General features: G+C 56.1%; 1 protein-coding gene across 1 annotated transcript in view; it reads left to right on the top strand.

Moving 5' to 3' along the window:
- NMT1 (N-myristoyltransferase 1) overlaps positions 1 to 14,832 on the top strand; it is a 19,618-nt gene continuing 4,786 nt past the window's right edge. The window contains exons 1-8 of the mRNA XM_074163023.1: positions 1 to 370; positions 7,179 to 7,290; positions 8,617 to 8,761; positions 11,460 to 11,578; positions 12,083 to 12,174; positions 12,821 to 12,937; positions 13,426 to 13,596; positions 13,951 to 14,059. Of these exons, the coding sequence (XP_074019124.1) occupies positions 243 to 370; positions 7,179 to 7,290; positions 8,617 to 8,761; positions 11,460 to 11,578; positions 12,083 to 12,174; positions 12,821 to 12,937; positions 13,426 to 13,596; positions 13,951 to 14,059 (993 nt within the window). The 5' untranslated portion in view covers positions 1 to 242. The remainder of the gene's footprint in view (positions 371 to 7,178; positions 7,291 to 8,616; positions 8,762 to 11,459; positions 11,579 to 12,082; positions 12,175 to 12,820; positions 12,938 to 13,425; positions 13,597 to 13,950; positions 14,060 to 14,832) is intronic.

Genomic DNA, 14,832 nt, shown 5'->3' on the forward strand with positions numbered 1-14,832 from the left:
GGGGCTGGGCCGCCGCTCCCCGCTACGGCGGGCGGCCCTGCGCAGCTGCCCCGGTGTGAGAGAGCCCTCCCACCCCCGCGGCGCCTACAGGGGCCAACGGGAACCGTAGGCTGGGCCCCGGGCACGGCACGGCCCCCACACTCCCGCGCAGACTACCGGTCCCGGCATGCCCCGCGAGCCGCCGCCCAATCGCGGCGCGCTTTGTTGAGGGGGTGCGGCAGGCGCCGAGGCCCCGTTTCAAGATGGCGGAGGACGGTGAGACAGCAGTGAGGCGGCCGCCGGCGAGGCCTCCGCGGCCGCCGGCGGAGGAGAACGACCACGAGCACTGCAGCGACTGCGAGAACGAGGCGGAGCGCGGCTCCCACAGGGGGTGAGCGGCGGCCAGGGCCGCCCCCGCGGCGGTGACCGGGCCCATTGAGGCGGGCAGAGGCCGGGAAGTGCGCGGCACCCCGCCCCGCCGGCGCGCTGATTGGCCGCCGGGCAGCATCCCGCGCTGCGATTGGGCGAGAGGCCCGTCAGTCTGGCGGGAGGGGACGGGCCCTCTGGGCTCCCATTCACGCCTGTCGTCGGAGCGTGTTCCGAAGCTAAGCAGGGTCGGGCCGTTCGTTGCGTGGATGGGTGACGGCCTGCGGGATGTCCGCGGGACATCTAGAAAGGGGCCGCGAGTGCCTTTTTTTGGCAGAAATGAGCCCAATTCGCAACTCTTCTTGTCCATGCCTTAGGGTGTGTCTCCCCACGTTCTCCCTGTTCTCCAGCACAAGCCCCATCCTCCTCCTGGCATCTCCAGGACCGCGGTGGCACCCAGGGTGGTGGCAAGGTTGGGAGCGTTATCCTGCTCCCTGGAGCCTGTGGCCTTCCACGGCGGTCGCTGCGCCCTGGAAGAAGCCCAGGCTTCTGTACACCCATCCTGTTGTTATCCTAAACCCAGCCCAGGGTTTTGCAAAGCTCAGCTGATGTTGACTTGTGGTTTGGAGGAGCGTGGTGTCCAGAGGTCTGAGATGGTGAAATAGCAACAATTAGGCTGGGAGCGAGCGCACGCCGCGGAGCAGGACCTTATCTAGGTAGGAAAGATCTAAAATCCCTAACGTAGTACTCGCGTTACTCGCTGCCTTAATTAACGACGCACAGAGCTGCCTGGCCATGCCTGTGGTTTGCAGGAGAGGCTTTATCCTCGTTCCTGCTGGCTTTGCATGCGGCAGCGCATGGGAACATCATGTGTTTCCAGAGGTTTCCAGAGGTTTTGTGCCTTGTGCTTTGCACACCGGAGCCTCGCCAGGCTCCTTTTCCCGCTTGCCCAGCCCTGCGACACAGAGACCGTCGGCTTGAAGAGCTTTTCTCCCTCCGTCGGCAGCTCTCCGTAGGCAATCCCGCCTGTCTGCTGAGTGAAGTGAATAAAAGGTCACGCAAGAAATATCACAGAGGCTTTTTCTATGACAGCACAGATGCCTGTTTATATTTTATTTGCCTCCCGGGTGTGGCACCGTGTCTCAGTTTAATAGGTTTAGCCGTGCTTGGAGAGATTTTTCTTTTCTTTCCCTCTGACATGATTAGGTTTGTGGAAACCAGAACCAAGCAGAGAGGAGACACGGTGCTTAATCACCGTTATTTCCCAGCCCAGCGGCTCAGCCAGCCCTTTGCCAGGAAAAGGTGTGTTGGTGAGCCCTCTGCGTATCCTAGTGTGGACATCGCACCTTCTGCAGCCCCCAGGAGTTTAAATGCAGTTACCTGCCCTGACTTGGGCGAGCACAGAAGCGCAACAAGCTGACTGGGCAGCCTGGGAATAAATATGCTTATATACAGGACAGATATATTACTGTCCTGTAATAAATATACTTAGAGAATTCGGGTCGCCCAGGGAGTAATGTTAAAAGTGTGGCTGACGGGTAGAGTGATAACGAGCGTGAGCCAGGGAAGCTTTGGAGCTCTGGCAAATCTCCTGTGCCCTCCAAAATCTAGTGGGGGATCCACCTAGGAGAGAAAAGACCAGGTAGTAGGAAAGATGGTGATTTTCTTTTCGATACGCATCGATTCTGTTGATTTTGTACCGTCGCGTTATGCCGGGAGCATTTCTGGTCACCCCAACTGAACCCTGTCCCCAGAAATGGGGCAGGGGAAGTGCTTGGAGCCGCTGGGGTTTGCAGAGCGATGCTCGGAGTCCTGCCTCTGCCCAGCGCCTGTTGAGAGTCACTGGATCTTGGCTCTGAGATTTAAAACATCAAAATATTGCTTAGTGAGAGCAATACTTCCTTTCCTTTTAAGGACAGGAAAGAGGAATTGAGTTTCCTCTGCCTTCGTCCTGTGTCAGCACTGGGAAGTGGCTGCCCCGCTCTCCGCTGCTGCCATCCGAGCTGATTTCCTAGAGCAAAAAAATCACACTTTCGTATTTGTCGCGATTTCCTTTGTGCGGAGAGGGCTTCTGTGGTGTCTCCGGTGTCTGCAGAGGGTTTATTCCCATTGTAGATAAAAGATACAGGGAAGGCAGAGCCACCGGCACGGGCTCCGCTCTCTGGAGCTGCTGTGAGCCCCGTGGGATTTGTCGGTTTGCAGGCAGCAAGCGGCAGAGGCGAAACCAGGGATTCCAGTGTCCCAGTCCCGTGAAACGGGTCCGTTGTTGGCAAAACCAGCCAGGGAAGCGATTTTGGGGGGGAAAAGTTTGGGGAGGGTCCTGTGACACGACCTGGGTTGTTGCTGAATGGGGGCTTTGATAACAAAGGGGCTTTTCTTGGTGCAACAGCGGGTTGGGTGATCCCTGCCTGCGCTTACACCGCGAGAGGATGTTCCTGGGACAACCGCCGAGCTCTAACACACACAGTTAGGTGTAGGTGTTATACCGAGCCCTGTAACGTCACGCTCTGCTTTGGGACCTGTGCTCCGCCATCTGCAGAGCCTCCCTCCTCGCTCCGGCCCCTAATGAGATTACAACCTAAGTACCGCGCCCGATTAGCCCCAGGTTTGGCAGAAGGATTTTCCAGCACCTAAATACAGAGCAGGGATGTATTATTTCTCATCTGACACCTTTCAGGTGAGGAAGCCAGGCCGTGCGGTGGGGGAATTGCAAACCACACCAACCCTTGTCCCAGTCTGTGTTCCCAGTTTGGATTTTGAGGAAGAACCAGCAGCTTTTGGTACCATTTGCTACCTTAGGTGTGAGATGGTCTGTGAGCCCAGGCGTGGCATTTTGATTTGTGTAATGACAGATGCTTTTTGATCGCCACAACGTGTACGCTGCAGGGAATAGTGCCTGTCCCTGCTGTCGAAATCCCCCTGTGCCAACCCAGAGCTTCCCACCAGGCTTCGGGAGCCCAGCAGCCGCAGGGAGCCATCGGCAGCCGGAGTTGTCCTCCCTTGTGCTTCCTCACCTCGCAAAAATAGAGCTCTCGCATCTGGGAATACAGCGGGATCGTGCACGGGTCCAAGTGATAGTCAACTCTGTGCCAAGCACCAGTTTGTTACTGGATGTGTCTAGTGTTTTCCAGCCTCCAGAGGGGCTGAGCTGGTGGAGGACAGTCACTCTGAGCGCGTCTTGCCTCAAACAAGCCCAGGTGGTTTATTTAAGTGCTTCCAAAAGTCCGTTTTCGAGATCGCTCAGGTTATGGGTGTTATTTTCTGCGCGGCGGTTAATGGGGGCTCCTTTCCCTCCAACTCGAGGAGCCATCTGGTAGCGGGGACCGGGGGGTGCAACGATAGGTAATGGCCGTGACGGCGGCGATGGCTTTCTGGGAGAAGGCAAAAGTGTTTTCCTTGGTCAGAAAATGGGCCGTTGTGGTCCTGCGGGTAATCGGAAGACGTTCCGCATAGAGCAGCCAACGCGCCCTCCTCCACCTCCTTTATCTCTCGAAGCAGCTCGGGCTGGAAGGGAGATACGGGAGGAAAAAAGGCGTAAGCGCAGCGGGGAAGGCCGTGGGCTGTGGGACAGGAGCTGGGCTGGCAGTTAACCCTTCCGAGGGGTGACACCCCTTCAGCCCTCGCAGCGACGTGGGTCACATCAGCTGCAGTAGCTGGGATTTGGGACGGTGGCAGCTCGTCCCAGGACACTGGTAGGACACTGCTGTTAATTTGGGGAGCGTCTAAGGGGCTGCAGCTACACTGGAGCATAAAGAAGATGATATTTGTTTTCCTAAATGGACTTTAAAACAGAAAATACCTATAATTGTTGCTTCCCAAGTTGTAACGAGTTGAACCTTGGGTTTTTCCAACATTTTCCTCTGTGCTGGTGGCTCCTTTGCCGGGTTGGTTTTCATCTCCCAGCTGGAGCAGGGCCCCTCCCCATGTCACGGCACCTGGGAATGCAAAACCTTGTCCCACCTTACGCCACCCTGATTTCTTCCAGGTCACGACGGCTTTGCTCATAAATCAGGGAGGATTTTTCTCAGCGCTTTTTCCTGGGAGCCAGTTGTGGGGCTGCAGCGATATTGGTTGGGCTGAACTCATTAGCGGCAAGCTGGGAGTTGGCAGCTCTGATTTATGAAGCAAAGCGACGCCGACTGAATATGCAGGGGCTGGGAGGATTTTATTTGTTGCATCTGACACCTGCGGCATCCCAACTTGGAGGTGACCTGGGAAAACGTGTCCGGCTCCTTCAGAAGGGGCGGGTTCCGGAGTCTGCCCTCGCACGTGCTCGCGAACCCCCCGCTTCGTGCCGTCACTTTGCGGTGTTAAAATTGGTAAGAAATCAGTCGGGTGCGTTTATTGCAGCTCTGCGGTGGGTGGTTTGGCTCATCCCAGGACCTCAGTGTGGCCATCCCGGCTGGTTGGGGACCTGCCAGGTCTCTCTCGTGCTCTGCTGCAAGGAGTTAAAAAAAAAACCAAACCCAACCCATCGCACATTTGTCACCAAAATCAATAGCAGTGTCAGCACCGCTTTGCCGTAATTACTTTTGCTGTCGTGTCAGAGCTTGCGTCTCCCCGCGTGGAGGTAAAGCCCTTTCCCGGGGGTGGGAGGAAAGGTGAGGCATCCCTCCCAAGGGATGCTGATGGCTTTGTGACTGCTCTTCTCTCTGCTCTTGGAGAAGAGGGGGGGCTTCTCACTGAACCCCCCTTTTGCGGAGCTTGTTTGCCGTGAGCAAACACTTGCCATCTCCTGGGGTTTCACTTGGGGCTCTGCTGATACACGGGAATTGTTTTCCTAAACAGAAGTCCCCGCTGCTGTTTGGGTTTTATCTGGAGGAAAACCTTCCCCGGCTCAGCTGCTCCGTGTCCTGCAAACCAGACGTCTCTGCTCCGCAGGGTGAGGGCTGCCCGTCACCTTGGGTTTCTGCACCCTGAGCATCAGTGGCCTCCCCGTCCGCAGGCATCCCTCAAAAAAACATTTCTCAGTCCACTTTTCCCTGGTTTCAAAACTCGCTGCTCAGCCCAGGGATTTTTATTTTTTTTTTTAAACCTTATCCCCCTCCCGGCTCCCTCCTTTCCCTGGCCTTGCTGAAATAAATAGTTGGATGCTGCTCCAACATATTTTCCAGCGTGTTTCTTCTTTCCTTGCTCCACCCTTTTTACTGCTATCTTGTGGTTGGTAAGGACATTAAGCTGGTCCAGGAGTAAGCGGCACTCGTGGGGGGGGTGGTGTTCCAGGCTGGATGGTGCTTTTGGTTCACCCTCTGCCTCTGGGCAGATCAGAGCCGTGTGGTTGTCCCCTCTGTGAAAGCAGAAATTGTTTTGGGGTGCAAGGAAGGAGATGCCTCTATATCGTAGAGTAAATAATACATATTGGTTTGGATCCCCGAGCTGAGATTTGGGAAAAGAAGAGGATGAGGTCCCCGGGTGCAGGAGAGCAGGGACGCATCCCATGGCATCCGGACATGTCCCATGGCATCTGGGCTGATGGGGGTCTCTGGGGCAGGTGGAGCAGACCCAGTCCCACAGAGCTCATACTGGTTTCCAGCCAGAACCACGCCGGTGAGGGCAATGGTGCTGGCCAGTGGTGGGCTTTGTGGTGGTTGTAGGTGCTGTGGAGACGCCGCTTGATGCCAAGCGCAGCTCCCACCTGGGATTCTCCATGGCTCCATCCTCTCCCTGTCGAGCCAGAGGTGGGTTTTTGTCCTCAGTGAAAACAGAAGAGGAGAGATGCTGTGGTTTTACTGCAAAACAAACTCTGTGCCGTTGATGGGGACAGGACAGAGCTTTGCAGAAGACCGCTCGTGCGTGTTGGCTTCTGGCAAAGCGTCCCTGGCCTGCTGTCCCCCTCTCATCCCCTCATCCCTCTGCTTGGTCCGACTCCAGCCATCTCCAAGGTTGAATTTCCACCTGAGTCGTGACCCTCTCAGAGGCTGTAACCTGATTTTGGGGACCATTGTCAGGGAGGATCCCGGCTTGGGGTGCCCCAGCTCTGCGTTACCGTTGCCCGTCCCACACTGGGGTGTCTCACGCAGGGGTGAGATCACACATGCCATGCAGGTGGCAGGCACCTCTCCTGTGTTTTGACATCGGGTCCCGGACAGACTTGCCCATCGGCGAGGCTGGGCTCAGCGTGGGGTTTCACACCCGCATCTGCTTTGGGATGATCGTCATCCAAGTGTCCAGGGTTGCCCCGCATCCCTGGCAGGGGGAGCGATGCCCTGGCACTTCCCGCCCTGTGCTCCCAAAGGGATTCGCTGCTCAGTCTCTATTTTCCAGCTCCACAATAACAATATAATAATTTGCCAATCTAACAGCCACCCATCTCCCTAGATCATCACCTCTGCAGGTGGGGTGACGTTTGGCGCAGTGTCCTTGGCCACCAGCACCTCCGTGGTGCCTGGACTTGCTGGTGGTGCCTTATCTCCAAGGCTGGACCAGACCAGTGTTTGCTGCTCCCATGTCCCTCCTTGGGCTCAGAGAGGAGGAAAAAGCCTAAGCTGGGCATCCTCATCACTCCTCAGGGTGGATTTGGGTACGTGGGGCTGAGCGGGGTGATGTGACAGCAAAGAGAAGGTCACCTGCAGTGCAGGGCTTGCTCCCCATCGCTGAGCAAACCCATGGGGTGGGAGATGTTGGCACTGGTCTCCTTTTGGGAGCTCCCTTCTGGGAGGGTTGCTGGGGAGAGGACACGTGGCTGCACCCCCTGTGCACTGGGTATTCCTCCTCCTGGAAACTTGGATTCGGAGCAGAGAGCTTGTAATTTAATTTCTTTAGTGAGCTTCAGAAACCCTATAAATGCTCTTTGGTAAAAGAAAGGCTCCAATGATGTTTCTTTTGTTCCCCAGTGGCTTGAGTCCAGCAAACGACAGTGGAGCCAAAAAGAAGAAAAAGAAACCAAAACGGAAGAAAGAGAAAGGGGGAGACCAGCCCGACCAGGCTCAGGACCAGTCGTCGAAGGTGACCGACCCCTTCCCACAGTCACAGCCCCATCCTGAACCTCTCCGATGTAGCTTAGGGCAAGGAAAGAGTCTCCCAGTCCTGGTTTTAGGCACTTGGCTGCTCAAAAAACTTAAGGTTTAGAGTAATTTCCCCGCCTGGCTCCGTGCGTGGGAATTTCCGATGCTGCGGGAGGTGTTTGCGGAGTGCTCCAGGGTAAGCGCGGTCCTTGGCTGGATCTCCCAGCCGGTCCCAGTGCTGGGTGAAAGGGTCAGACTGGCGCCTCCGAGTTATTCTTTCCAGACACCAGCTGCCTCCTCGCAGGCAGGGAACCACCGCGCTGCCTCCTGCCAGCTTCCTCTCCTGCCCGCAGCCGGCACAACCAATGCCACCTCCTGCTTCTTGGACAACATCTGATGTTGTTGATTTTTTTGCTTAATTAACATAAGAACAGCAGTCGGGTCAGAGCAGGGTCTGTTTTGCCCCTCTCAGCTTTGCCCGGTCCTGCCAGGCAGCTGATGCTTTGTGAAGGAGCGTGGGACACGCGAGGTTTGTCCCTCCCAGTGCTGGCAGTCGCCCCTCTTGTCCCCTGGGGCTCTGTAGCAGGACACACACACAGATCTGCACATCGACAGAGGCTGTTTCTGTCCGATGCCCAGTTCCCATCCAAATATTTCTAATACTTTGCCCTTCTGACTGTGCAGAGCGTTAAATTGGGGCTTTGAGTGGTTCAAACTAACTTCAGCGGGAATCAGGGAGGGGCTGGGGTTGTGAATTCAGCGCAGAGCTGCCTGCCCTGCCGAGGTCTGCCTGGGGAGGAGGAGGAGGAAAGTGTCCTTCATCTTGACTCAGCCTCTTCGCCTTGTCCTGGTCCGCAGTGCGCAGGGAGTCCTCGGGAAGCTGCAGTTTGCAGATACGGATCCAGCTTAGATGGAAGAGGCTGAAGCAGTGAGAGAGAGAAAAGCCACCGCAGAAAGGCCAGGCGCTGGGTGTGGGTTGACCCAGGGTGTCTCTGCGTGGGTGTTAGCCAAGGTGAGGCAGGGAGGTTTGCACCTGGGGCTCACAGCACCCTCCTTGACTGAAGCTTCAAGCATTTTAAGGCACTTCATCTATCCCCTTCGACCCAGGAGTGCCTACAAACCAGGTCTAGATGTCAGCAGGTGTCTGCTAAAAGGGTTCATCCATCCCATAGAGGGTTACGAGAGGATGTAGGCTGGGAAGCGATTCTTCTCCCTGCTCACCCCTTCCTGGCAGGGTCAGCTCTAGGTTCCCCTTATGAGTTGAAATGCAGACCTGGGGGCTCAGCTTACTCATTTTTGTCTTTCCATCCTCCTTTTCTCCCCTTAGATGAATTCTTTACCCGCTGAGAGGATCCAGGAGATTCAAAAAGCCATCGAGCTCTTCTCTGTAGGTCAGGGCCCTGCCAAAACCATGGAGGAAGCCAGCAAGAGGAGCTACCAGTTCTGGGACACGCAGCCAGTGCCCAAACTAGGTACGTACAGCCCCTCACCATTTTGTTCTCCTTGGGGGAAGTCTTGTGGTCCCCAGGCTGCTCAAATAAGCCCAGAGAAGCTGGTCTCTGCCCAGCGAGTCCCTGGATGGCCTATCTGGGCTTCAAAGGCATTGATGACACTTGTCCACCATTCAGCGTCACAGTCTGAGCGGCCAGCCCTGCCACTGTAGAGCCGTGCAGGTGGCTGGGGAAGGTTGAGAGGGACGAGGAGCCATTTCAGACATCTGATTTGATGCCTCCTACATTTGGGCATCCCTTAATCTCAGTCTTTAGCTGTTGAATTGGGTCTCCCCAGCCCTCTGTGCCCAAGTTTCGTGTGGGGCATTGCCAGCCTTTCTCCTGCCAAGTCCTAGGGGACCTGGAGCCAACCAGCTCTCCCGTTTCAGGGGGCTGGAGCTTCCCAGCAAGGGGTCCTTGGTGGGGAAGGTACCTCAGGGTGAGACGGGGCCAGGCAGTGATGGGAGCCTCTGGGGAAAATAGGTCCATATGCTGAGCTGCCGTGTCGTCAGTTTGCTGGGCTCACACCAGCCTCCGGCATAGGCAGGTCCTTGGGCTTCCCAGTCCTTGCTCCGGCCCTTTCTCCAGTTTGCTCTTGACGCTGTCAGCCTGCGTCAGAAGCGATCTGCTGTCAGCACCGAGGTGTTCCTCAGCTTGGCAGGAGCGCTTGGCAGCTGAGCAGATCCGAAAGGAAGAGGAGCGTGCTGCCGCAGAGCTGCCTGGCTGGAAGACGCTCATTCCCGACCTAATTGGAGCAAACCTGCAACGCTCCTGGGGTGCCTGGGATTGCTTCGCTTAGTCTGTCCACCCCTGCATCCCCCAGCAAAGTCCATGCAGAGCTCAGGAGAACTAGGGAATGAGTCCAAGGCCATAGTTTCTAGATTTACCCGAAGCTTGTCATGGCTTCGAGTTGGCTGCTCTTTGGCAGTTTCCTCCATGGGGTTGTGTCCAGCCCCTCTTGCTGCAAACAAGTACTGGAGTCCTGTGTCCAACGCTGGAGTCACCAACATCAGAAGGACGTGCACCTGTTGGAGCAGGGCCAGAGGAGGCCATGGAGATGATGCAAGGGCTGGAGCCCCTCTGCTGTGAGGACAGGCTGAGAGAGTTGGGGGGGTTCAGCTGGAGAAGAGAAGGCTCCAGGGAGACCTTAGAGCCCCCTCCAGTCCCTCAAGGGGCTCCAGGAAAGCTGGGGAGGGACTCTGGATCAGGGAGGGGAGCAATGAGACGAGGGGGAAGAGTTTTACCCTGACAGAGGGGAGATGGAGATGAGATGTGGGGAAGAAGTTTTCTGCTGTGAGGGTGGTGAGAGCCTGGCCCAGGTTGCCCAGAGAAGCTGTGGCTGCCCCATCCCTGGAGGGGTTCAAGGCCAGGTTGGAGGGGGCTTGGAGCAACCTGGTCTGGTGGGAGGTGTCCCTGCCCAGGGCAGGGGGTGGGACTGGGTGGGCTTTAACGTCCCTTCCAAACCAAACCATGCTGTGGTTCTGTGAAACACCATGCTTGAGTCCCTTTTTGTGTTGTCAGCACCCGTCTCAGGCTTCCGTTGCCCTCAAAGACTGTTTGCTGGGAGCAATGGACTCAACTTTGTGCTGGGAAAACCACAGTGAGATGGCACGGGGTTACATGAGACAGGAAGGCCTGATCTTGCAATTGCCCTTTTTCCCGGAGGATCCTGGATGTGGCAAAGATCATTTCTGCTCGGGTAAACTCTGGTGGAGTGGTGGAAGGTGCCTTCTGGGGAAGGAGTGGCACAAACCAGCCCACTCCTCCGTACACCAAGTTGCTGGCTGTGCTCTGGCCACTCCTGGGTCTCAGCGTCTCCCCTGGTCCTTGCTCAGGGGCACGCTCTGGCACACAGCGATTCGTACACCAGGCTATTTAGGGTCGGGTAACAAAAGTGCTGTGGGATTTTTGGATTTCAGAGTGGTTCTGCACCTGCTCGGAACAGGGAGGACGGCCAGGGGTGAGCATTTCTGGAAGCCGCCCTGGGTGGGTGTGATGGGGGCATTTCTCGCTCTGGGCTTTTCTTCACCTCCCCATTGCCTGGAAACCTTTTCAATCCCTTTTTAAGGAAATTCCTAATTAGTACAGCTTGCTTCTCTTGGCAGCACTCAAGCGATGCCGCTGTGTTGTCATCCCTGAGAAAGCCGGTGCTTGAACCAACATCTCTTGGCTGAATCGGGGACTTTAGGAGTCAGTGTTTTTTCAACAAAAGTTGTCTTGTTCACTGCAGCTCTTCTTTTAAGCGCGGTGGGAGGGAAACCCTGGCACTTGCCAAATGGCAGGGGCCGGAGCTGGCCGGGAGAGAGCTGCTATCCCATGGAGCGGCCCATGGGAAAGTGCTGGCCAAGGCTGGGACTGTGGGGATGGGGATAAGGCATCGTGTGTGGACCTGGAGGATGTAGCTCTGAAGCTCTGATGGGTTTGGTCTCCTCCTCTCGGCTGCCTGATTGGCTTTTCCTGAAAGAGGAGCTTTGGTTCTCTGCCCCTATGTCCCATTGAACACGTGGCACGTCCCAAACCGAGGGGATGAAATGGTCATCCCTGGCTGCCCGTGACAGCAACTTGGGGTGGGAGATGATGCTGGGAAAGTGGGGTGCATTGGTCACCAGATCGAGGTGTCGTGGAGACATAGCCCCAAACAGCAGAGAGTACCTTCATGGCTCCCCGCTCTCTCTTACAGGAGAAGTGGTCAACACTCACGGGCCCGTTGAGCCAGACAAAGACAATATCCGTCAGGAGCCATACACCTTGCCTCAGGGCTTCACCTGGGACGCCCTGGACCTCGGGGACAGAGGCGTGGTGAGTACAGGCAGCTCGGCACATGTGTGTTGGGAGGGCATTACGTCTCTTGCCACACCAAGCGACTCTCCAGCTCAGTGGTCGCACCATCTCCTTGGAGTTAGATGGGTCCAACTTCCCCCATTGTGCAGTTAGTTATCTCTCATCCATCCCATGCTGGCCTGATTTCTTCATGAGGGTGAACAGGGTCTTCTCCACATGCTCTTTAAGCCTAAGGATGCCTGTACCCAGGAGTTTTCCCTTAGGAAGACCCTCCAGACCGTTACCCACCTCCCTGGGAGATGACCCAAGGGCAGCAGGACTTGTCTCTGTGTCCTGCTGTTTGCCCTGCTCCGTAGGGGCACCAGTTCAAGTTCAGGGGGACGTGCCTGTAGCAGGGACATGGTTGCACGTGGCTCCCATTATTGTGGCCACACAAAAAGCGCTCAGGGTCCAGTCTGAGGGCAGCTGGGGTGTGTGATGGCTGAATAACTCTCTTGACCTGCTTGGTCTCTCCTGCTGTAGCTGAAGGAGCTGTACACGCTCCTGAATGAGAACTACGTGGAGGACGACGACAACATGTTCCGCTTCGATTACTCCCCCGAGTTCCTGCTGTGGTGAGTGGCACCGCGGCCACGGAGCAGAGGCTGTTGGATGCTGGCAAGGCTGGTCCCGGTGACAGCGCTGCGGCTGCCTCTGCTTATCCCCTCTCTGCAATCTCCTTTCCCCATCTGTCACCGTACGTGTACCGTGTCCCAGGTACACTGCGAGAGCGGTCTCTTGCCCAGCCCTGCCTGTCTCTGGCTTCTTTGAGATACGGGAGCCTAAAACTGGATTATTTTCCTCTTTGGTTTGATCCCCCGTGTGTTTGTAAAAATCCCAGTAGCTGAGGAGCTTCCCAGTGCCCCGGAGCTGTGGGATGAAGGCGGCTGCCAAGTAACGTTGCCAGCAATAACACTGGGAGACCTGTTGCAGCAGAGCTGCTGTTTCCTCGGGGCATTCAGGAATCGAGGAACATAACTTCCCTCCTGTGTCACTAACGAGAACTTGCCTTGGCCATCGAGTGCAGGAATTGCCCTGGATCCTGGTGGTCCTGGCTTGTCACATCGCTGTCACCCTCCCATCCTCCTGCCTGCAAACCCAGGGCTGTGTCGGGCAGCTGGAGCAGGACACGGGGTGTCCCAGGGCAGCATGGGGAGGCAGAGCAGGTACACGGGGGCATCTCTGATGGGACATGACATCTGAAGTGTGTCTCATCTGCAGGGCACTGCGTCCTCCGGGCTGGTTGCCCCAGTGGCACTGTGGAGTCAGGGTGGTCTCCAGCAAGAAGCTGGTTGGATTTATCAGCGCGATTCCAGCCACTATCCACATCTACGACACGTGAGTGCTGCTCGGCTGCTTTCCTCACCCTGCCCCTCAGTGGCATGTGGGGCTTCCTGGGAGCCCTCAGGAGGTCTGGCTGTGTTGTCCTTGTCCTCCCTGACCCACTGAGCCAGACCCGTGCCATGGAGATGCTTTGCTGCTTGGAGGAGAGGGTGGGAGATATCTAAGGTGGGCAGTGAAGTTCTGTCCGAGGACATCTGGTAGTGAGCAGCTGATAAAGCTGTTTTCCTCAAAAAGTTAGGTCAGCCTAGAGCTCTGTCTTACAGAAATCCCACAGAGCTGGATGGAGACTGTTTTCCCTGGGAATACCTTGGGTAACACCTTAAAGAGAGTTCTCCAAACCCAGCCCTTGCCGCTTGGCCTTCCCAGAGGCTTTGACTCCTCTTTCTCTTGAAGGGGCTGGAGGTAAATTGCCCAGGGCGTTGGACCGATCTTCCCAGGTGAGGACGGTTGGGTCTCATGTTCTGCGTTGTTTCTTTCCCAAGAGAGAAGAAGATGGTAGAGATAAACTTCCTGTGTGTCCACAAAAAATTGCGATCGAAACGGGTGGCTCCGGTTCTGATCCGGGAGATCACGCGGCGGGTTCATCTGGAAGGGATCTTTCAGGCTGTTTACACTGCGGGAGTGGTGCTGCCAAAGCCTGTGGGGACTTGCAGGTAAGTCTTGATGGTTCTCCAAAGATCTTGGTCCGCAGATTTTCCCTTGCTGGGATTCTCTGGCACAGGAGAGATCGATTCCAGCCCAGGTTTCTCCTCCCCACACCATCCTTTCCGGATTAAGTCCAGTAGCTTTGCTTAAGCTGCTCATGTAACACGAGGCAGGAGTCTTTCTGCAGCACAAGCGCTTCAGGCCACCCGATTATTTTTTTTTCTCTGTGGGAGCTTCTGGCCTCTTCACCAGCCGGCGTGATGTTCTCGCTTGCCCTCTCATGGCAGCAACGAGAACCTCGTGCCCACGCGGCTGTCCTGCTGGCCAAGAACAAGTCTCCCACCGCGAGTGTGTTTCTGCAGGTACTGGCACCGGTCCCTGAACCCTCGGAAGCTCATCGAGGTCAAATTTTCCCACCTGAGCAGGAACATGACTATGCAACGTACCATGAAGCTTTACCGGTTGCCCGAGGTGGGTGCCAGCTGGGGCCGTGAGCCGAGGCAGAGCTCATGAACTGCTCCTCGCTGAGCTGGGGTGAGGCTGGGAACTGGAGACACAAACATCTCAGCTGAGGTCGAGTTCTCTGCCTGGAGAACTGGGGTTTGTTTCACGTAGTAAATGACTCTGTCAAGCCATTGGGCTTTATTTAATCTTTATTTATTTTTGCCTGGGTACCTGCAATTTTAAGGGCAAATTCTTGCAGCTAGAGGACCCTGTGAGCTTTTGTTTTATGGTGAGTCATATCCCGTCCTCCTGGTAAAACGAGAAGGCAGATATGACAGCCTTCATCTGTCCAAACACAACCTCGGAGTGACCTTGAATTGGGTTAGTCCCTCATTCTTCAGTCAGACTGATGGGTTCTGTCTCTGCGGTTGTCCTGCTGGGGGAGTTCCCCAGCTGGATATGGGAGAGAAAAAAAAACAAACAAAGCATTAAAACTGCCACCACCTTCCCCAACCTTGGTGGCTTCTTTCTGTCGGTCAGAGCTGCTCGTTTCGGTTGGAGAGCTCTGCGTTGGTGCCAGGCAGCACACGGCTCCTGTCTTCTGCCTCCTGCCTCAGCAAAGCCACCAGCTGCTCTTCTGTAGCCACCAATTTTTGGGCAAAAACCCAGACCCAGTAGCAGTCCGTGATCAGGGCTTTGCTGGGTGATCCCAACCCTAGATTAGAAATCGAGTCCAACTGGAAATAACATCCGGTGGCTCCTTGCGCTGCCCGGGGCACGTCTCCCAGGCCGTCCCCACC

Source organism: Numenius arquata, chromosome 23 (genome assembly GCF_964106895.1).
Source record: "Numenius arquata chromosome 23, bNumArq3.hap1.1, whole genome shotgun sequence".
Lineage (NCBI taxonomy): Eukaryota > Metazoa > Chordata > Aves > Charadriiformes > Scolopacidae > Numenius > Numenius arquata.